This window comes from Prosopis cineraria, unplaced genomic scaffold (assembly GCF_029017545.1).
Source record: "Prosopis cineraria cultivar Desert tree isolate PC_DT_omini unplaced genomic scaffold, ASM2901754v1 PC543, whole genome shotgun sequence".
Lineage (NCBI taxonomy): Eukaryota > Viridiplantae > Streptophyta > Magnoliopsida > Fabales > Fabaceae > Prosopis > Prosopis cineraria.
The window spans coordinates 19,262-41,707 of record NW_026555868.1 but is presented as its reverse complement, the minus strand read 5'-3'; the positions used below and the strand labels follow the sequence as shown (position 1 = coordinate 41,707).

General features: G+C 34.2%; 2 protein-coding genes across 2 annotated transcripts; one reads left to right on the top strand and one right to left on the bottom strand.

Annotated features, from left to right (window-relative positions):
• The first annotated feature begins 3,306 nt into the window (after window positions 1–3,306).
• On the top strand, window positions 3,307–6,326 carry LOC129297508 (gamma carbonic anhydrase 1, mitochondrial-like). Its single transcript, XM_054935838.1, has 5 exons — window positions 3,307–3,593; window positions 4,701–4,844; window positions 5,162–5,287; window positions 5,379–5,530; window positions 5,787–6,326. Exons 1-5 carry the CDS (start codon window positions 3,479–3,481, stop codon window positions 6,240–6,242), a joined length of 993 nt encoding a protein of 330 aa, XP_054791813.1. The 5' UTR covers window positions 3,307–3,478; the 3' UTR covers window positions 6,243–6,326.
• A 1,037-nt stretch (window positions 6,327–7,363) lies between these two features.
• LOC129297504 (proteasome subunit alpha type-1-A-like) lies at window positions 7,364–10,989 on the bottom strand. Its single transcript, XM_054935837.1, has 2 exons — window positions 10,496–10,989; window positions 7,364–8,023 (listed from the first exon to the last, which is right to left on the bottom strand). The coding sequence occupies exons 1-2, from the start codon at window positions 10,844–10,846 to the stop codon at window positions 7,535–7,537; spliced, it is 840 nt and encodes a 279-aa protein (XP_054791812.1). The 5' UTR covers window positions 10,847–10,989; the 3' UTR covers window positions 7,364–7,534.
• Window positions 10,990–22,446: the final 11,457 nt, after the last annotated feature.

Genomic DNA, 22,446 nt, shown 5'->3' with positions numbered 1-22,446 from the left:
TACAACGACGACAACAAGTCTTATCTTATTGGATGGATCGGTCATATATATTGCATAATATCATTGTGTTATATCATCAATCAAGCTTTTAAAAATATTATTAACTAAGAAATCCCTCATTCAATAACTTTCATAAGTGTTCTCTTTGGTCTTCATTTACCTCTTTTATATGGCTTAAGTCCGTTTTACTCTCCTCATTAGTGCACCTCATGACCTTTTTGTACATGTCCAAATCATATATTTCAACCAATTTTCTATTATTTTCCCTCAATAAATGTCACATTCATTTTTTTTTCATAATTGCTTATTTTAGATTTTATCTTTTCGTACATGTCCCTACATCCATCTCAATATTTTTATCTCTACAACTCAAACCTTTTATACTTCTATTGTCACCTTAAAGCTCAACATTTATTATCATATAATATAATTAGTTTTATAATAATTCGACAAAACTTTTCTTTAAATATTTTAGATACCTTTTAATTATAAATAATTTTTTAAACTTTTCTCCAATTAAATGATCCTGGACCTATATATTTTACAGAATAAGTTTCTTATGAAACGGAGCCAGAGGAGATCAACCCCACAAAAATCCAACTCACAGAGTGGTTGCTTGAGTTTACGGAAAGCTTCCAACAAAATAAAAGGAGGTGGGCTGCGGGCCTTTTGTTTTTGGCCATCGTCATAATGCAGGCGTGCTGATGGCCATCAGATTTTCGTAATGATGTTACTTTGATATTCATCACAGACATCACCTCTTTCCCTTTCTTATTATTCGGAATCAATGACAGGGCTGCTTCGCCAATAAGTGAATGCTTCAACTACAGACACGATGCTCAACTGTAGCAAATCAAACAATACGTGGATGTAGTTTTGGTCGTGAAAATGATGACATTGTTAAGGAGAAAGCACAGCATCCACCTAACTTGAATTAGTTTGTCAAAGTTCTTTTTCCACATACTCAACCGACAATATAATGCATCATTACACAGTTTTTTTTTTAAATATTTACTAGAGGAACAATAAGCTCCGCAGTTATTTTATTCCTAATTGTAATCAATATATTGGCAAAAAATTATTCTATCAATGTCCATAAATAATAACATATTCAATAAATTATGCGCAAAGTATAAGACCCACAATCAATATAAAACATTTGAATGCACAATCTGCGCAAATATATCTCCTAAAAAATAATTGACATCTCTGCAATACAACAACAACAACAACATCATGCATTTTTCATCAATTTATTTAGTAGTTGGAGGAGGACAGGACGGGAAAGTCTGAGATCCCAAGCCAGAGAGCTCTGTCATCAGGTACTTGCGGATGTGATTCCTGTTTGTTCAACTTGTGTTTTTGGAGACAGAAGCTTAAGCCCTCCATACGTGCCGTTGCGTTGATCATGATATGAATATGAAGCCATTGATGGATTTGGCGCTGGTGAAGGGGCCATCTCCTCTGCAGTCGTCTGTGCCTTTGTTCTGAACCTGATCACATATTTCTCTGGGTCACTCATCATTCTTCTAGCCTTCTTCCCTCAGTTATATTTCCTGAAATATTGCAATAAGAACGTTAAAGCTAGAGATAAAGAATATTACAGGTTTTAATTTTCTTGAAAAGGTGGCAAAACAGTGAACTTGACAACAACCAGCCATAGTCATAGCAGAGAGAATCAGGGATTTGTAAGAGGTGTTTACCATTTATATCAAAGTCGTCCTTCGAATTCTCTGACAATAGAATAAGAGTCGGAGTGATAATGGTAAGGAATGCCCAGAAGAAGAATATTGGAACCAGAGTTCTTTCACTCATTTGTTGCAAATGCAAACTAACTAAAGCAGTGAAATGCAAATCCAATCCAAGGTTTATGATAGAGGAAGGGCGGGGATGGTTATGCTCTCGGAAAATTTGAAACTCGCCATTTCTGGCATTGCTTTGATATAAAACAAAGAACCAAATAACAAGGGAATAATGGATTATTGATGCTTGTTATTATAGCCTAGCTATCGGCCACCTGGCTTTTGCTTCCACGTCAGAATCTGCTTCGGCTGATTCTTAAGTAGTCTCAACGCATTCATGCTTTTTTATGGTTTTCTTTGTTGTGGTTTTGCTTCTTATTCAGCATTTTTTATTTTCTTTTGGAAATGACGGGTTTGATTTCAGGAGGCACAGAATAATTCAATGACTCCATGGGATGATTTATTCTGCAGGAACAAAAAATAAATACTCTGATAAGACTTTCAAGAGATAAGACAAAAGAGAGTTAACATTTTGTTTTTTTTTTTTTTCAAATTGTTTCTGTTCGTGTTGTTGCTTCATGATATCTTCGATTTATTCTGGCTGATGAGCTTTTTCACTTGCCGTGGCTTCTGCATGCATTGCGGGAGTGCATCAAATCCTACGGGAGAAAGCACTTGGTTGACTGTGATTCAACTCTTTAATTTGCTCGCGGAGCTTTGATGCTGGTTCGCAAGGCTGTTTGTGCGAGCCAACAGTCTTTTCATATGCTAGCACTTTTCGAAGATGTCTTGGGCTTTTCCTTGTTGTACATGTTGTTTGTTGAATTTTGGCTTTTGTTTCTAAGGAGCTGTCTTTGTTCGAGTCTAGTTTCTTTCGGAGTCTTGTCTTTTGTTCGAGTCTTTGTTCATGATGACTGTTTTCTTTTCTTGTGTCGTCTATTGGGTCTTTAGTTTCTTTTTTCTTTTTAATAATGGTCAACAAAATATTTAAACTCTGAGTTTTAAAAATTAATTAATTATTTATGTTTTAGTTTATTTTATATTAAAAAGATCATATATTTAAGTATATTGTTATAGATAGTTTTTAAAAAATTAAAATTGTTCACATTATTATATTTTTAATATGTAAAACATCTTAAAATAATATTTAAAATGTATTTTAATTTTAATTTTTGAACTTTAAAACGCAAAAATTTTTAGTCTTCTATATTTTTAAGTGTTCAAAAAATATATTTTATATTTTTTAAAAAATAAAAAATAATTAATTCTAAAGTAAAATTTTAAAGCTGTTTTTTAAAAATAAATTTTTAATAATTTAATTATTCAGTTCAGCCCAAATTTCAAAAAAATTAGAGTCAGATTGGATTATTTCGATTTTCTGTAAGGCCAGGCTTATTGTGGAATGAAGATGGCCCGAATTAAACCCAACTGGCCTAAATTACGGATTCTAAATTAGTGGGGTTCCAAACGCACCGTGTCAGCGACTGAAGCACTCTGTTAAGGGCAAATTCGTAATGCCACATCCGAACGATTCGCAACCAAAATCAATACCCCATTTTGCCCTCCAGACTATGCGGAATATACTACCCTACCACCGCCAGGTACGGCTTCTGAGTTCAAGCACAGTCGCGCTCCTCCTTCTCCCTCGCAATCTACAAACGGGAAACGTGCAGGGAGATTGAGCTCGCAGAAACTCGAAACACGCCCAGACTCACGGACCCTCAAAAGCGTTGCAAATGGGAACCTTAGGGAAGGCCATATACACCGTCGGAGGCTGGATTCGAGGGACTGGTCAAGCCATTGATCGGCTCGGAAGCCGTCTCCTGGGCGGCTACTATTTCCAAGAAAATTGTACGTGCGCTTCCTGCACTCTCTTCCTGAGATTTTAGATCCAATTTTATCTTCAATTTGTTCATCAACTAGGCAATTCGTGTTATCATTTCGTTGTAGATTTTGTTCGGTCCATTTGGAAGAAATGCCATCTTATTCTCCGTCATGTACTCTAGCAGAATTTGACCTTTGCTTTCATAGACCGAAGTTTATCATAGTTAAGTCACCTTTAATAAGGCATAGCTACTGTGTTCATCCCAAATATATGTTGAACAGAATTGAGAACTTGAATAATTTTTGGGTTGTTAGCTCTAGCACTTCCATTGGAACAAAGTGGAGACTGCGTATCATTCAATTGGAGATAAAAAGTCTGGACTACATTATATTTATTAACACTAACAACTATACAGTTTGCATTTTCCCATCAAATTTTATTTCATTGTTAAGAAGTTGCCAATAGCTTCATCCATGTTGGAAAATTGTGCTGAAAATAATTAGCGATAGGAATTGGCCGTATGATGTTTCTGATTAATTTGTAGTGTTTAGTAGCCTTTAGAAGTTTCGTTTCATATTAACATTTAATAGAAAGACTATGAAGCTGTAGAAGAAGTATATACGACACATTGATGAGATGACACGCTCAAATTCAATAGTATGAAGCTTCTAACCATGGTTTCTCTAGAGCATACGATGATTGGATTTTTTTTTCCCCCTATTCTTTTTCTTGATATACTCTATAGTTGGTGATGTTCACTCAGGCATCATGTTATTGATGCCGTCCTGCTGTCCTGCTCCCCTGTGGAGATTGTATTAGATCTTATTTTATATTACTGATTATTGATAAATGAAGTATTTAAAATCGGATGGAGCAAGATATCTTGCTTTGGACTTGATATTATACATAATTCATTTTTCCGCTCTCATGCTTTGGTTTATTGAAAAACTCAATAATTTTGCATATGAATATAAAACAATATATTAAAAATGGAATTAAATGCTATCCTTTTTCCCTTAACTTCTCTTTAACCATGAATTACCCTCCTTGTGGTTTGTCTTGGGCTCTCCCTCGCTGCTTTGCTATTATTCCATGCAAACTTATAAAACAGTTTTCTTTCTTCTTGTGTTTAGTGTCTAGGCATCGAACTTTGATGAACATATTTGATAAGGCTCCTGTGGTTGATAAGGATGCATTTGTTGCCCCAAGTGCCTCAGTCATAGGAGACGTTCAAATTGGAAGAGGATCATCAATTTGGTATGGATGTGTCTTGAGAGGTGAGGTCATTTGATCTTTTTTATATTATTTTAATAGCTTGATCATCAATTGGAAATGGAACATTTTAGTGGTCTAACGCTTCAGTAGCTTATAAGATCCATTTTTGGAATAATTTGTTGCACATACTAGTCATTTTTCTGCTGGATTATCATTGTTGTGTAAACAAAGCTATCCAATTTGGAAGCTTTCCTCTACTTCCCAAACATAATTTTCAGGGAGATTGCTCTTTTGTCATTTGAAAAAAGGAAATTATGAAACTTCTGTTTTCTGCTTTATGCATGTGCAAAACTCTACTTGATCTTTACTTTTTGCATAGGCGACGTGAACAGCATTAGTGTTGGAAGTGGAACTAACATACAAGATAACTCCCTGGTGCATGTTGCCAAGTCAAATTTAAGTGGGAAGGTGCTGCCAACTATTATTGGGGACAATGTTACCGTTGGTGAGTATGTAATATATCTCCCCATGAATGATTATGAATGCGGCTGCATTCTTCCCTTCATGGGAATTTAATCAAATTTTGGACCGGGCAGGTCATGGTGCCGTTTTACATGGCTGTATTGTTGAGAATGAGGCTTTTGTTGGTATGGGAGCAACACTACTAGATGGTGTTGTTGTTGAAAAACATGGTATGGTTGCTGCCGGTGCCCTTGTTAGGCAAGATACAAGGATTCCTGCTGGGGAGGTACAGTATTTGTGTATCTGCTGGCTTTTTCTCGCGTGAAAATTAGGATTGTTTTCATGTGTGTGTTTGGGATATAATTTCCATTGTTGAGTTAACAAATACAATTAATGGTAGAACAAGGGGGATCATGATTTTTAATGTGAACTTCTCTGCATGTGTTTTAGGACAAGTATGAGCCTGGTTACCCTCTCTTCTGGGATGCTGGTTATATAATCTTCAGCCATGATCTGTTAGCTCAAGCTTACATATGTTGCAGGTATGGGGAGGCAATCCAGCGAAGTTCTTGAGGAAGCTAACGGATGAAGAGATAGCATTCATCTCTCAGTCAGCCACCAACTATACTAACCTTGCACTGGTCCATGCAGCTGAAAATGTCAAGTCCTTCGATGAAATTGAGTTTGAGAAGGCATTGCGGAAGAAGTATGCACGTAAGGATGAGGAGTATGACGCCATGCTGGGTATCGTTCGGGAAATCCCTCCAGAGCTTATTCTTCCAGATAATGTCCTTCCTGATAAAGCACGAAAGCTTCTCAAAAGTGAGTTCTGCAAAATGAATGTTTTGTTTAATTCCAATATTGAAATGGCATCAAGGATATGCTCTTGTTTTCTTCAAATTCATAGAACAAGGACTAATGTCATTCCCAATAATAGTAGACATGTTTTAGGCTACGAATATGGCTCCTTTCTAGATTTGATCATCCATGTGCTATGAGATTTTTAAATTTGTTAATCAGTTTAGGAAGGGAGCTTGTACTACAGCTATTTGTGAATCGAGTACCCAGGTTGCTCGCGATTATTTAATACTCGTCATTTGAGTTATTTGCATTCCATCGTTTGTCATATTCTAATCTAGGACGTGATATACATTTTTTTGGCAAGCAATGTGATATACATTTAGTGTAGTTGGCTGGATCCAACTTATTAGTGAAATAAACAACTCGCACACACTTCCTTTGGGAGGGTTAAGTCAATAATAGTACGTTGACTTTTATTAATTTTTTTTTTGTAAAATTTAATGTTAATTTTATCTTAAATAAAGCAAGGCTGAAAATAATATCAATTTTAACTATTAATTTAGAGACTGATTTAAATCATACAAATATAATGTCTAAATTGTTCAAATTAATCCAAATAAAATATATGATATACATACTTTTAACGTGCATATAGCTCAATCTCAATTTTTCGAAATTGCTATCAAGCACCAGTGCTTAGATTCAACTTTTAGGCTACAGATTCGGGGATACATATACATATATACTATGTGATAAAAACTTGACTCATCAAAAAATATTATAGCATAAAACTATATTATGAACTAAATATATCCATCAATAAATGTTCACAACTTATGAAGTACAAACACTAACATTTTTCAAAAAAGCATCATCATAGCTTCAAAACAATAGAAACATCATATTACTACCAACACAATTTCTCCCTCTCTTTCACAATCAAAATTTAAAGTAACATGCAAAACCAACCTTTTTATATAAAGTTTTAATTCGATATTTTCCTAATTTAAAAGTACAAAATGCTTCTTAAATCTGAACCAAACTAGTTTAAAATCTTATCGGCAAGCAGCAACCCAGAAGAGAACTCATTCTAGAAAACTAACGCATCATCTTTTTTTTCTTTTTTTGTTTGGGGGGGGGGGGGGCGCAAGTAACTAAGTACTACTCTCTAAAATTGTTCAAATTCAAAGTTAAAAAAACAAAAAATGTCACGACAATAATTAAGCACAGCCACTCTAGTCTGCCTACCATTTTTGTCACAGCAGATTTTATCTTTAAGCATATTGTAAATCGGCCACTGAGGAAGACCAAAAGAAACTGCCTTGAAACTGTTGACAATTATGAGCCAGGGATGAATTGTACAAACAAACAGATTAAGAAAAGGATCCATAAGAAATTTCGTTTCCCACAATCCCAAAACACATTCAACATGCCACCCAATCATCTCCAGATGATCCGTTTCAACAACTGCGACACTGGTTCTAAGTCATCAAATATCCATTGGAGCAACACCTTGGTCTGCACCAGCACCTTGATCAGCAGGCGGGCCATGATCAGCACCGGCATCCTCCCCACTTGCTGGCTGAGATTCAGCAGAAGGGACTTCCTCCTCCCTCACGATTTCAAAGGCATCAATCATCTGTTGTACAGTGTCCTGGTCCAATATGCGGAACGGCTCACCAACTCCAACCACGGCAACTGTGCATATGGAACTCTTGAGTTTTTCCCCTTGCAAGGTCTCCCTCGTTGCAATAAGTGCGTCTTTAATCAGATCTTCCCGTGAGGAGCCCGTAAAATTCTCAAACCTGCGTTCTAAGTACGTCTTTGCAGCTTGTGAGCGAGAACCAATTGCGAAAGCCTGATATTCAAAGTAGTTTCCACTCGGGCAGTTGTAATAGAGATGAGCTCCAGATTCATCTAATCCAGCAACCAGGAGACCAACACCATAAGGCCGTTTCCATGATCGCTGAGTACAAACCTACCAATATAATACAGATCAGAAACAGCAATCCCACAGCCACCTCAACAAAGTTACAGGCCAAAAACCTTGCAATATGATATCCAATATGCATCACTCCGAAAATAATAAACAAAAAGGCTCCACACCAATTAAATAATATACAAATATCCCCAAATCCCTGAAAGAATAGCAGTCCTGGACTCCTGGTTTTGTTAAAAAAAAAAAAAAAACGGCAACACGCAGTTGTTTTGTCTGTTGGAAATGTCCCAAAAGGGTTAAAAGAGCCTCCACACAACCATAGAATGATGAGCAAGATTTTAGAGCTTCCTTCCAATAACCAAATCTCCGATCAACCACAAGCACATCCAAGAAGTACCAAAAAAAAAAACCCACTGAATTTGTCTTTAAAAAACAAAAAATCCACTCAAATTTGATATTTAGGGGAAATAACATCCTGCGGAGTTCTTCTACCTTTCAGTTTAAATGCACAAATTATGAGCCCATCAATACCTTATTTTATTCCCGTTCTTCAATTTCTGGGATCAAATTTGACTTCATTTTCATGAACAGATGGATGAGTTTTATCCAATTGAACAACTTAACTGTTGTTTAAACAAGAGAAGAAAACCTAAACAACCAATCACTCCTGATAGCTGTTGAAATTAAACAAGTACCGACTAAGAATACAAATTGAATGCAGGGAAAAAATCAGACATTCAAATCATTTGGTGATCAGAATTGTTGCCTGAATCATCAGAATCATACAAGTCATGCTGGAAAACACAATTTGCACTGTTCTAGAGGTTCCTGAAAGCCTGATCCAGGGAGGGCTATGTGGGTTGCAAAGACAGGTCATCAATGGCCCAACATCCCCCCCCCCCCCGGGGGGGAGTGCATGGTGATGAAGCCTCTAGTTTCATTTTAATAAAGGGACAGAATACCAGGGCCCTGTCTGTGACCTAAAAACGTTTCAAGTAAAATGCACAGCATTTCAATTGAGGGACAGAAGACAATATTATAGTTTTATAGACAGAAAAAGCAACCTTCACTTGGTGGATAGAAAATGTAGTGTTTGATTAACTAACAAATGAAAACATGTTTTGAATTATCCATTTGATTATGAAATGCAGCGTCTAGATGTATTAGGTATCATACTTTATGTCTCACCATATCAAATACTGATACAGCACAAAATAGAGCAAACAATCCTTACTAGAGTTTTGGCAAGAAACTACCACAATAAGAATAAAACCTCTAAAACTTCAACTTTATTTTACTGCCACACAACACCTCCATGTCATAGTTAACCAAACAGTATTAGCAGGTCTTAGACTGCAACTAATGCGTAGACTTGTGTTCCTTTTAACTATATCTTATTTATGGTTTATCTCATTTATATGATAACATTCCAGCTGTATTTCACTGTGTATCAAAACAATTTCCTACTACTAAAAATAAGTCACTAAATCCATGATTTAATTACTCTTAATAAGATGATTTTATATTTATTGTGACTTGGGAAGTCTAAAAATTTTGAAAGAAAAACGTAAAGAAACTCAGGCAAATAGCATTGTCATCTCACGTAAGCCAGATACGTGCACTTGAAGCTAAACAACAATCCAATCCCTCTAAAACGATCAACTGTCTAGCTGGCGGCAGCAGTCTCATGCTAAATATTGACCAGATATCCGTTAAAGAGTGAGCTAACCCGCTTTCTGACAAAGATTTAAGTAAACCCACCGAACCCCCCCCCCCCAAAAAAATAAAACACCCAAACACACACACACACACAAAGTTACTAGTAGTTATCAGAATGAAATATAAGAAAGCCAAGATGTAATAAATTAAAATAAAAACGTAAAAGCAGAAAGCCTAAATCCATCAGTTATTAGTCCCCCCCGGGGATTTGCCAAAATGCTGTAGGCCGTGAAACAAGTTTACCCTGCACAAAATAGACACGATTAAGGGTTATATCTTCCGGAATATCAAAACCTACATCCATCCTCCTTCGACAGTGACATAACTACAGCTCCCATTTAAAAAAAAAAAAAAAAATTCCCGATTGAAAACAGCTCCATAACATGTCTGCTGATCTCTCAGACATGCAATGTAGAACAGAAAGCCCTAGGATTTCACTCCTAGAGAACAATAACCTCTCAAAATTAAACCTGGCAGAAATTGTTTTCTAAATTGTAAATTGGATGATTTCTTCGGAATCCATATTCCATAGTATGCACATAATCCAACATTCTAGTCTTACTTTTAACCAATTTCTTAAAAACCCCTCACTTTCTAGGGGGTCGACTATTGAAAATTATTTTCACCCTAAAGAAAGCTGGCACCACTTGTTTCAAACAAAACCCTAGCTTATATTCCACGATCTGAACACATTTCCGTAGTATGCACTTAATCACGACTACAACAGCAGAAAATGACGGTTGGAAATGGCAAAATTGAGTAAGAAGCCACAGTTCAAAATATGACACAGACCTGGGCCTTATCAGCGAGTTGAACAACGAGTCGGCCGACAGGAAGAGGAGACTCGAAGGTATAGTTATAGTTGATACATTCGGATCGCATGTAGCGGGAGAGAACACGACCATCGGCGGTGAGACCAGCGATCGCAACGCCGATGTGGTCGTCAACCTTGAAGATCTTTTTCTGGTGAGAAGAAAGCTCGGAGTTAGCCTTGTTGACACAAGCGAGGACCACGTGGGTCTTGGATCGGAGTCCAATTGCGGCGGACCCTTGTTTCACTGCCTCCATCGCGTACTCCACCTGGAACAGCCTGCCGGCGGGGCTCCATGTCGTCACGTCCGTGTCGTACTGGTTCCTGAACATTGCTCACGATGTCGTTCACCTGGCCAGAGGGTTTCCCTCTTTGGCAGTGAAATCCGAATATTAAATTAGGAACTACAAGGTCTTTCGTCTTCCCCAAGACAAATAAAACTGATGAAAGGACTTCACTATGTGGGGAATTCACCGCCAGGAATAACCTTGTGCACATTACACAGAATTCACACTCATTTCCTCTGCTTGAGTTTTGGCGCTCCAACGTTTTTTCCAACTCTAGGTGGGCTGTCCAAAAGCTTTTGGCCCAAATTATGCAATGCCCAGTTTTCGGAGGTCTAGCACGAACATTTTCTTGCGTCTATTAAACGAGATGTTGGGCCTGACAAGGCATCTGGACGGGTGTTTTACAGGGTTTGATTGACAGAGAAATAATTAGGTCTGTTTTAAGAATAACTTCCCTTCTCATTGTACACCATCCAACATAAGAATATTGTTAGTAGACAATTTATAAGTATCTTTGCAAGCATTTTGAGTCTGAAAGCATGTGAAAGGCTATGGATAGCCATGCTACCATCACCTCTCAAAATCCTCTTTCTCTTTCTCCTTGATCCAAGAATCACTCATTTATTAGGAAGCGGATCCCCCGTGTGTGTCTCCCTACTGCAGCCCTATGCGACCTCTTCTCTCTCTCTCCCCCCCTCCCTCCTTTTTTCTTTTCTACATCTCATGTATATCCTTAGATAAGACAAAGAATACCCACACTAATCTTAACCCCTATCACATGGAATTGTTATTATCAACCACAGCATTACAGATATCTTGAAAATATTTTTATCATATTTATTTAAGATGATTGCATGTCCCAAAACTCAAATTCAAAATTATAAAATAAGTTAATTTAACTCCCTCAATTAGTTGAATCAAATGCCTCTAAATAAAATAAATAAATAAATTTAAGATGGTAAAATTTAACTTACAATATTGCAATAAAACAAATAAATAAAAATTCTATTTATAAAAAAATTAATAATGACATAAAACTGTGAGTTCTACAAGTTAAATTTTAATTGTTTAAATTTATTTATTTTTATATGATAATTATTTTATAAAATAAATAAATTGAAGTTGTTAGTAAAAAACAATTAAACATGAACCATTCATTTCATTATCTCAAGGTGTAGATGAGATGAGCAGAAGAAAAGGAGAGACGAGATTATGAGAAGATCCAGATGCTTGGAGTAATCACTCACCTCTCAAAATAATTCTAAACTAACCCTAATGTAGCAAAGGGTTAACCTAGGCCATCTTCCAATGAAAATGTTTGCTAATTCAATTATAAAAATTGCTTAAGTAAAATAGGTTAAATTCTAAATGTTTATGGTTCAAATTAATCACTAAAGCTAACATAATAAGGAAAACAAGTTAGGGGAAGAATTAAAGTGTTTGATAATGAAGTGTGAATGGGTAGGTTCCCAGAGTTTGAATTAGGGAGAATTCCTTGCCACGTAAGTCATCAACCAAAAATTATGCCCTCACTAGTCAAAAGTGCAATTAAATTCAACTAAATCTAGTTGGCTTTAGTTAATATCCCAAACTTAGTCATAAATTATGTAAGCAAAGTCATGACCATCACCTAAATGAAGACTCCTAGTGTGTTTTTATCTCACCAAGGCACAGCTCTCTTTGTCTCTCTCAATGCACTCAAACACTATGTAACATCCTCAAATTTTAAACTAGGTGAATTAAGCTTGAACTTGATTAAATTGAGTTTATTAGTGAGGTGTGTGATCAAAGAGGTTTAACGGGCGTGTTTAGTTTTACTTTCAGCCCTAAAAGCAAATCCAAAAGAGAATCGAGTCACTTGGGAATGAAAGAGAAAAGAAATATGAAAGGTAAGGCTCTGTGCCATACATCATGACTTATGTATTAGGATGCTGTGGTGCATGCATACTAACATGCTTGGGGGAGATGCTCTCTATGCCATGCGTCACGGTGCATAGACACTTTTTTACAAAATAAGAAAGCGATTGATGCAACAAAAGAGGAAAAAGCAAAGAGAGGTGAAGAGAAATGAAAAGAGTAATGCTAGGGCTTAAGGAAGTCGACAGTTGGGAGTACTTTGGAGATATAAACATTAATAGTAAGCTTCCTACATCTAACTCTTCATATTTTCTTCTTATTCCTTGATGTTAGAAGTTAGGGTTCAAGTAAAAATGATAATTTTTTATCCACATAAGTTATGAATCCAAACTCATTAACTTAAATAGAGTTAATATAAGTATATTGAACTAATAAAACTTGATATTTATAAATCTATGATGACTGGTGGTTGGGGAGCATTTAATATGTGAAATTTCTCATAAATATGTTAGTTGGGGACAATGTGGTTTCATTAGTGGCCATTAAAAAGCTTAATGATGTTAAATAGGGTTAGAGAAAGTTAAGAAAACTAATGGGTATTTTTATAGGAGTAAAGAATGAATCTTAAGAATGAAGAAGCGTTGAGTTAATAGTGAAAATTAGCTAAAATGTGGATATTAATGAAATGTATTGTAAATGTTTGTAGAGCAATCATTTTGGCACCATTGAAGCTTCTTGAAAGCTTCAGGAATGAGTATTTGAGGGGTTTTACCTCTTAAAAGTTTAAGGTAGCCAAGAGAATTTTATCTTTTGCTTTTGTATGTTAATTAATTTATTATTGATATTGATAATTAAATTATGTGATATTGATTGAAATGCAAATGTGGCATGATTTGTCTGAAAAACCCACTATAAGGTAGTTAACTAATGTAGTTTAATTATTTTAAAATTATAGAGTTCAATGATTGTGAATATATGAGATACAATAATTATGAAAATATGGAATTCAATGACTTGTTTTATTTGAAGATCAATGATATGAATTGTGACCCTGATATTGATAATCGTGAGTTTAACCCAATTCCATGCACAATTATACTTAATATGTGAATGGTACAATGAAATCGAGATCGTAAAGTTCAACAAAATGTGAGGTTGAGGAGTTCAATGAATTTGTGAATAGAAGTTCAATGAAATAAATAAGTGGAGTTTAATGAATTGATTGGGTGTGTTTTATGTGATTGTCATGTATATGATTGAGTACAATGATAAGTAAATGCTTGCTTGAAATAGTACATATCTACATATTGCATGATCTTGAGAGATAGGAGTTTGCCTAGATAGAGGGGTGGAGATTTAAATCTACATAGTAAGACTCCTATTAGAGTTGATGGTTTGCCTGGATTGTTATTTATATATATTGTTCCACTTATTCAACGATGGTTGTCCCACTAGTTCAATGAGGGACTCAAATCTAACTAGTTATCCATTGATTTAACGAGCAAGCTAATTTAGGAAGAATAGCACCCTATAGTGTGAGAAGATGAGGAAAACCGTGTTTCACAAGTGAGTAGGAAAAATCTTGGATAAGTAACTCCTTATATGTGTTTAGGCTAGGGAAGTGCCAAATCATAGGCTATCCTAATATATTATAACTCATGGTTTCATGTTAAAAGAATAAGGAGGATATAAAGAAGGTGTGATCATGCATATAGTGAAAAAGGGCACATAGTTGTTATATTGTGACTCTAGCAAAATAAAACGTGTGAAACTCTTATTCTTTATAAAATGACATTAATTTGATTCCTATCTCATGAATGTGTATTATTACAAATGAGAATGTGGATATACGTTCTTGAAACATGTGTTATAATCATTATCATTCATGATCTCAGGTATATGTCTTTATGAGAATGAAAAGACTCAATTATGCCCATGATCATACCTATGATTGAAATTGCTTTTAAATTTACCACTTGCATTTAAATTAATTGATATGTATTAGTATAAGTTAGTTAAATTTTAGTTACTGCGTAATTGCTTTTGAATTTACCACTTACATTTAAATTAATTGACATATATTAGTATAAGTTAGTTAGATTTTCGTTACTGAGTGGTTGTACTCACTTCACTATCTTTAATATTATAGGGAATAGCTCAAGAGGATTAGACAAAAAAAAACAACCAGAGGCATAAGACTACCATCTTATTAACAGGCTCTTTTATTTTGAGTATTTATATATATATGATGATTGAAATTGCCAACTAAAAATAATTTATATTTTTACGTCTTACTTGTATTATGTATTTTGAGCTATAAGTGTATTTTGAGCCCTAGGGTGTATGTTTGTGATTTTTATGGCATTGATAGTAGGGCCAAAATACTAGTACAAGTGAGAGTTGGATATAACTTGAGTATTTTATGGATTATTTAATGAAATGGATAATTTTAGCTCCCCCTTTTATTTTTAGAATTAAGGAGTTGAGTGTTGAAAATGTGATTTATAAGTGTTTTGCATAATGTGATATGTTGCACAAGTTAGTTTTAGTCTCTTGTATATGGCCTAAGTATTGTTAATGGCTCTTGGCTTTTGATGAATAATTTAGATACTTAGTTTTGTAAAAAATATTATAAAAGTATAAGTTTTGAAAAGAGTGACTAAATTTTGAATGAGTAATAATTTGGTTATGAAACCAAAGCTATTAGCTAAAACTTAGAAAAAGCTTTCTGTAGACACCTAATTTGTTTCAATCGGACGTCAAAAGGAGAATTGGGGCTTGTCAGAAATTGCTCTAAATGTTGTCAAACTGACAGCAGGAGTTTGCTGTTATGAACTATGCAATGCACCGCCGCACATGGCACAGAGGCAAACTAGCTGCTGCGCTTATTTAATGAGCTGCAATGCATGTTCCTAAAAATCACAAAATTGCATTGTTTTATGAGTTCTGAGCATATGCACTAATCCTTAAGGTAATCCCATGCTTTTGCACAGTTAATAACTTTAATTTGTCTATTTCAAAATCTTTAAAAAATAGTTTTAGTTTTAAAAACTTGAAATCCCAATTTTACCATTTACTTATAAACTTGGTGAATATATCATTTACCTTAAGCCAATCTCTTTAATTATGGAGATTTAGAGTTAATCATAATTTAGAAGGAGGACGTTACACACTACAAGATTATGTAACACAAAGGCAAGGCTAAAAATAAATCCACAATATTATGCAAGACTAATCCAAGCAAATTCTCATTAATAAATCACAAAAATATGCAATTCATCCACATGGCAGCATTGAGAAAAAGTTAAAATCATAGAAAAAATTCAAACAAGTCATCTTTCATTGCAATAATAGTCTACTCAAATTAGAGTCTAAGTCAATCACAATGTAACCTAAATCTAGAATTACAAAGTGAAGTAAAATGAAAAAGCTAAGTCAAATTAATCCTTAGCTAAAGATGTAAGTGAAAAATCATAGCTCCTCCTCCTTTGTTCTCCCTTTAGAAACTAAGAATGCCTTAACCTTCAAGCTCTATGGAAATCTCCTTCAAGTTCTTGAGTTGACCAAAATGCTCCATAACTTCAAGTAGAGATTAAGGCTTTAGATGAAAAATCAAATGGTAGGAATGTGTAAAGGATGATAAGAGGAGAAAAATAATGATAGTTTTGTGACAATCTAATAGTTGGATGTAGAGATGGAGTAGGAGAATTTTAGAAAAAAGAGGAGAAAATGAAGAACCCTAAGAAGTAAAAAGAGAAAATGAAAGATGAAATGAAGAAAATGAATTAATTGAGTATTGAATCTGATTTTTTAGTGTATAGGACATCCATAATGAGTTTAAATCATATTGCCTCTCAAAATTAATTATAAAATAAAATTAAAATGGTTATAAAGCTTCACACTTTGTACACATGCCCTTAGGTTGTACATTCTCATTGGTTAAGTGATTATTTATATGTTAATATGAATATTTTCATGCTTTACATTTAGAAAATTTGATCTACCCCATTCTCTTAGCCATTTTCATGCCACTTATGTCTCAAATACCTTTCTTGCACTTCGTTGATCAATTGATACAAGTCTAAGTACACATGTGTCACTTATGTCATATAATGAACAAGATTTAATCAAATAAATGTATGTGACATAATAATTTATATTTTAGCACATGAAATTAATTATTTAAATGGGAGAGGAATAATAAAATGTAATTCAAGGGCTGCCTCACATGAAAACCAATGCATGGACATATGCACAAAGCCCTAATTAGGTTAACAAAGTCAACAACTTTAATTTTATAATTTTTAATTAATATCTCCCAAACCACATTAAATTTTTAAAATTTAATTTCATATTCATTATCCTGAGCATTAAACACATTTGGAATAATTTTTTGTACATTTTTTTAAAAGTTAAATTTTTAGATTAAAATATCCTTAGTGTACAACTTTGCCCCTTATGTAATTTTCCTACTTTTAAGGTCACAAATGCACAAAAGTAGAGAATATAACGTGTAAAATAGGTCCTAAATGAGTGGATAAAGTGTGTAAATAATGTGTCTTATCACCAAATCCTATTTATCGTGAACATGTGCTTGGATTAATGTTTGTAAAACTGAAATTTTTTTAGGCTAGAGTTTATAAACCATCTGGCAAAAGAAACTAATTCTGGTTCTTTTAATCGATCCAACTTAGGTTATAGCTTTATATGAGATTGATTGAAAAGGTAATCTAATTAAAGTATTAAACATAGAAAAACCGATCATAGTCCTTCAAACTTTATTTTTGATCAACCCATTATTGATCCAAACATACCTTTTATACTATGATGTTGTCGATAAAGATTGTTGCTTCTTTCCCCAACATTATGCTTCTAGGTCTAATTTCCTCAAATTATGTTCCACTTGCAAGATGCAACTCCATCACACCAGCATACATCTTTACTTATAGGTTAGGTAAAGGTGCAAATTTAATTATGAAATATTTTTTCAAGACCATTAGATAGCTTATACTATAAGATGGTGTGAAAAAAATTATCAACCATAGAAAATAGAACATCCATAACCTTCTGTTAATTTTAAAGAAAAGGACATTAGTTGACTAGCTTTTTAACCAAGGCTCCACCTATGTGTGCTGCTTTACTTCTTCCTCCTCCTTCCTTCCACTTTCCTCTTTCTTATTTTTCCCTTTCTACCACCACTTTTCCTTCTTCAACATTATCTAATCATCTTACTAACCTGACGACTCTCTATATTTTCATGTATTTTGAAATGTTTTATTAGTCAATTAAAGAGTCATCTAGTTATTTTTGGTTAATTATCTTTTCTTTAGTATTTATTTTGGTGTTAGTTAGCTTATTTTGTAAATATTGTATTTTAATTTATTCTATAGCAATTTTCATTGTCAATCATAGTCATTTTAGTTTTAGGAACCCTTATTAAAGTTTGGAAGAAGTGAAGGAGGAAAAATATGATGACTTTATAAAGAAATTAGACTTTAATGATCACCCACTTAGCAATCACTACAGTGGGTCAATGTTATAAGGCAAATTTTGGACCAAAAATCGAGCTTGATATAGCGAATTTTACACCAAAATGCACAATTTTTAGTTTTTTTGTCTAATAAAATATTGAAACTAGAGTTTTCAGAGTGGACTTTATTTTTTATGTTCTCTGAAAGTCTACGGGAAATTTTGGAGTGCTTAGGGAGATTTTAAAGCTTAGGAGCAAGATAACTCGTCACCATCCACATTTTCATTGAGTTTTCCTTCACTTTTATCTTGCTTTCTCCTTATATCCAATGTTGTCCTATTATTATGCTATTTTAAGACTGTATTTAGCTATGGGTGGCTAAAAATTGATATTTTAGAGTCTTGTGAACTCATTTGCTTTGATTGTATTTTAATTTACCGATTACTTTCTGATTAATGTTTTATGTTTTAATTCCAGTTTGTCTTTATGTTGCTTGATGATTGGTCACCATTAGGTGATAAATTAAAGAAATAGAATGAAATTAGGAAAGAAATTTCTATTTGGACCATTGAAATTAAATGCTTAAGATTAACTATAGTTAATTTACCTCTAGGATATGAATGTACTTAAAGGACCTAAGTGGTTAGAAGGGATTTGAACTTACTACTCTTAATGTAATTTTGGCAAATAATTGTTGGGTTAGAATTAGAGAGGATTTTGGATAATCGAAAGATATTCAAGATTAATTATAGTGTCTCAACCCTTAAAACTAAGATTAAAATCAAGTTAATCGATGAGTTGAGTGCAATGGAACAAATGAGGAATTAGAATTCTAGGGTGCTTTCCTAATTATTCTCTTGACTTTAAAATACTTCAAAATTTTAGTTGCTCATTTTATATTTTTATTTTTAAATTGAATCATTTAACACTATAATTGGCTTGCTTAACGTAAATGAAATTGAAAATTTAATGCCTATTTGCCAATTTATTTAATCCTTTGTGAAATCGATCTTGATTTGCTATTAGCTATAATAGTGACCCGATCACTTGTAATCTCCATTTGGTTTTTGTGTGCATCAAGTTTTTTGGGGCCGTTGTTGGCAAATTAAAGCAATTGATGATTAGCATTAAAAAACCTTTAGTAGTTCTCAATTAAGCATTTTTTTCTTTTCTTTTTCTTTTCATTTGCTATTTTGCTTAGCTTACTTTGATTTTCTTGTTCAAATTGATTAAGCATTAGTAACTTAAGTTTGGGTCTTGTAAATTTCATGTTCGAGTTATTTTTTTGTGTTGTTATTTCTCTTTTAATTTGTGACTGTGTTCTTTATGTTTGAAAAAAAAAATTGAAAAAATGGATTTTGAGTGGAACTAAAGTGGCTTTAATATTGACAAGGAAATGAATTCCTTGTCTTTAATGCAAGATGTATTGATTGCTTATATGAGCTATTTAAATGAAAGGACGCAATATAATATGCATTTAAATGCTAGTTACACTAAGTGTGTTAATTCTTCTCAATATTATGGCTTTTATTGTGTTTATTGTGGATAAAGTCATTCTTGTGAGCATTGTCACTTTGGCAAAGCCTCTAACTATATAAGGAATGATTTCATTAGGTGAAAAACTTATTTTGATAATTTCTTTAGTCCTAGTTAGAGTCTAGAGAAACACAAGTCTTTTTAAAATCCTCATTTAGATTATCATTCAAATGAAATGACCCACCTCTTTACTCTTTTCCACATGTTGAGGAAAATGCCCGAGAGTATAAGGAAGATTCTTGCTTAGAAAGATTATTTGAGGACCTTATGGATTCATCACATAAACTTACAAATTCACAAGAAGACTTTGTCACTAATGTTGAGTCAAGTGTTCAAAATATTGAAATCTATGTGAGCCAAATATTAGAATATATTGAAAAGATAAAGGCAAAAACACTTGCCATCTTATTATGAGAATATAAATAATGTAGAAGGTAATAATGAACTTGAAACCAATTTGTGGGAGAGTAACAGATGTATAGAAGAGGCTCTGGCTATGGAGCCTAATCTTTATGATTTTGATGTTGTCATGTTGAGCTTGATGAGGAGATCCTAATAGTTGTTGCACATGACCCTCCTAGAAAAATTTTGACTTTTATTAATGAGAGTCAAGTAAATTTTATTGGATTATCTAAATTTTTAAAAGCTTCTATTTTTAATTATTGGGATGCACCTTTTGATCTTTCTTTGAAATTAATGAATACTTGTATTTTGAAATTGCTAATTATTGAGAAAGTACAAGTAATCAATACGACTGAGGAACTTTTATGTTTAAAATCTTGTTGGTTGAAAAGAAAAGAATATAAGGTGATTGTGGTATTCGATACTGTCTTTACTTGCTACTTTGGATTTTAGTATTTCACTCTCTCTTAGCTCTCTTGAGCTTCTTGCTTTCTATATACCGCAATCATTTTGAGTACAACCTTCGAGCAATTACAAGCAAGGTGATGTACCCACAAAGCAAAATGATAAATGGTGAAAGTAACCAACAACAAGTGATTGAAAACTTCACCTCCAAACAAATCTCTTCTGGCAAACTTCTATGAGGTCAATGGTAGTATTGGTGACCAGTCAACAGTTTGCCTTTTCACATTGAAAACTTCACCTTCAATCACTTCAAATGAATCCCCTCAGTCAACAGTGGCAAATGCTTTAAACAGAAACTCCAAAATATAAGGTGTTGTTGAAGGTTGAAGGGAGAGTTTATCTATGTGAATTTTTGTGTTGGTTTGAGAAGGTGAGAAGGAGAGACTTCAAAATCTAAGGCAAAGAATAGTGTAGGCTAGTCTCGACATTGTTGTTGGGGGTGATGAGGTCCTTGGAATCGAGGTTGAAGTAGTATTGATAGTCGAGGCATAGTTAGGGGCAAAAGAAGGAGAGTCAGAGTAGGGAGAGACAAAGGAGTTAGAGGGAGAGATCGAGTGAAGAAGAGGCATAGACAAAGGAGTTAGAGAGAGACTAAAAGAATGAGAGAGGCATAATAAATGGATGGCAAGTTGTGGATGCTTTGTTTTCTATAATTGATGATTATTTTTGTATCATCTCATAATATCAACTACCTAGTAGTTCTGGAAAAATAATTCATAGTTAAATTTATACTTTTGCTTTTATAAGTTTCATAATCTTTTTGAAATTATATATATAATAAAAATTGTTGAAACATTCCCGTATCATATCAAATATGATTTTTAAAACTTATTCTCACTCTATTCCTACTCTCATTTTCATTTTCATTCCCTTAAAAGCTATCCTTCGCATCAGATGGGGCCTAAATGTCTTCAATGAAAAACGGTTCTACGTATTTGCATCTAGCAGTGAAATGATGAAGTATCGTCTACTTAGCATATCAAAGCCGTTAGAGTACAAATGATAAATCCAGATCGTCCACTGGCTTATATTAAAGATTCATCTTCCCAAATCCATTACACTCGTGAGAGGCGGAAGAAAGAACCTTGGGTGGAAAAACAAAGGTGAATGAGAAATATGCTTTTGATAGTGATTTTAATGGCTTCAGTGATTCAATTTAACAGTCTCGATTGTCAATGCAATGGATTACAACTGGGCTGAAAAGGGGAAAAAATGAAATAACAAATAACATAAGAAATTTATACATCATTAAACCACCATAAATATTAAATTAAACAGATTATAAAACTTGAGAAATATAAGAAATTTCAGTTTGGCCACCATCTCAAGAAGAACAAGAAATCAAAGCATGAAAATAGAGGAAGAGATTGAACCAAATTTAAATCTATCATCGCAACCATCATACCCACACCAGTGTCGTACCCTTGCTACCGTTGCAACCAGATCGCTGTCGTACGCCACCGCCTCACGCCTCTGCTCGCAGAGAAGAGACCCAAACCATCGAACTGGAAGGGATGAGGGATCTATCGTCGCAGCTGTCACACTTACACTGCCGTTGCACCCATGCCACCGTTGTAACTAGACCGCCATCATATGCTGCCGTCGCATGCAGCATGCCCATGCTCGTAGAGAAGGAACCCAACCCATCGAAGACATGGAGTCACCGGAAGGGGTGAGGGATTTTAGGGGTAGAAGGCATTGGACGGCTGGGATTAGTTGACAACATTCAGCGGCAGAGATTTGAGGGTGTTAAATGACACACTGTGTTATGCAGAGGGGAAGCGCCATTATTAGATGCAAAGATTCAGGTTCCAAAAAATTCTCCAGTTGATCAACTGCTTTAATTTCGAAACAGAAAATGTTATAGGTAAAGCATATTTTGAATAAAGTAATTTTATAATTTGTTTCCCAAAAA

Coding starts and splice junctions, on each gene's coding strand:
- LOC129297508 (XM_054935838.1), top strand. CDS start 3,479: ATGGGAACCTTAGGGAAGGCCATATACACCGTCGGAGGCTGGATTCGA. Junction 4,845..5,161: donor GTATGGATGTGTCTTGAGAG/GTGAGGTCATTT, acceptor CTTTTTGCATAG/GCGACGTGAACAGCATTAGT. Junction 5,531..5,786: donor CAAGGATTCCTGCTGGGGAG/GTACAGTATTTG, acceptor CATATGTTGCAG/GTATGGGGAGGCAATCCAGC.
- LOC129297504 (XM_054935837.1), bottom strand. CDS start 10,846: ATGTTCAGGAACCAGTACGACACGGACGTGACGACATGGAGCCCCGCC. Junction 8,024..10,495: donor AACTCGCTGATAAGGCCCAG/GTCTGTGTCATA, acceptor TTATATTGGTAG/GTTTGTACTCAGCGATCATG.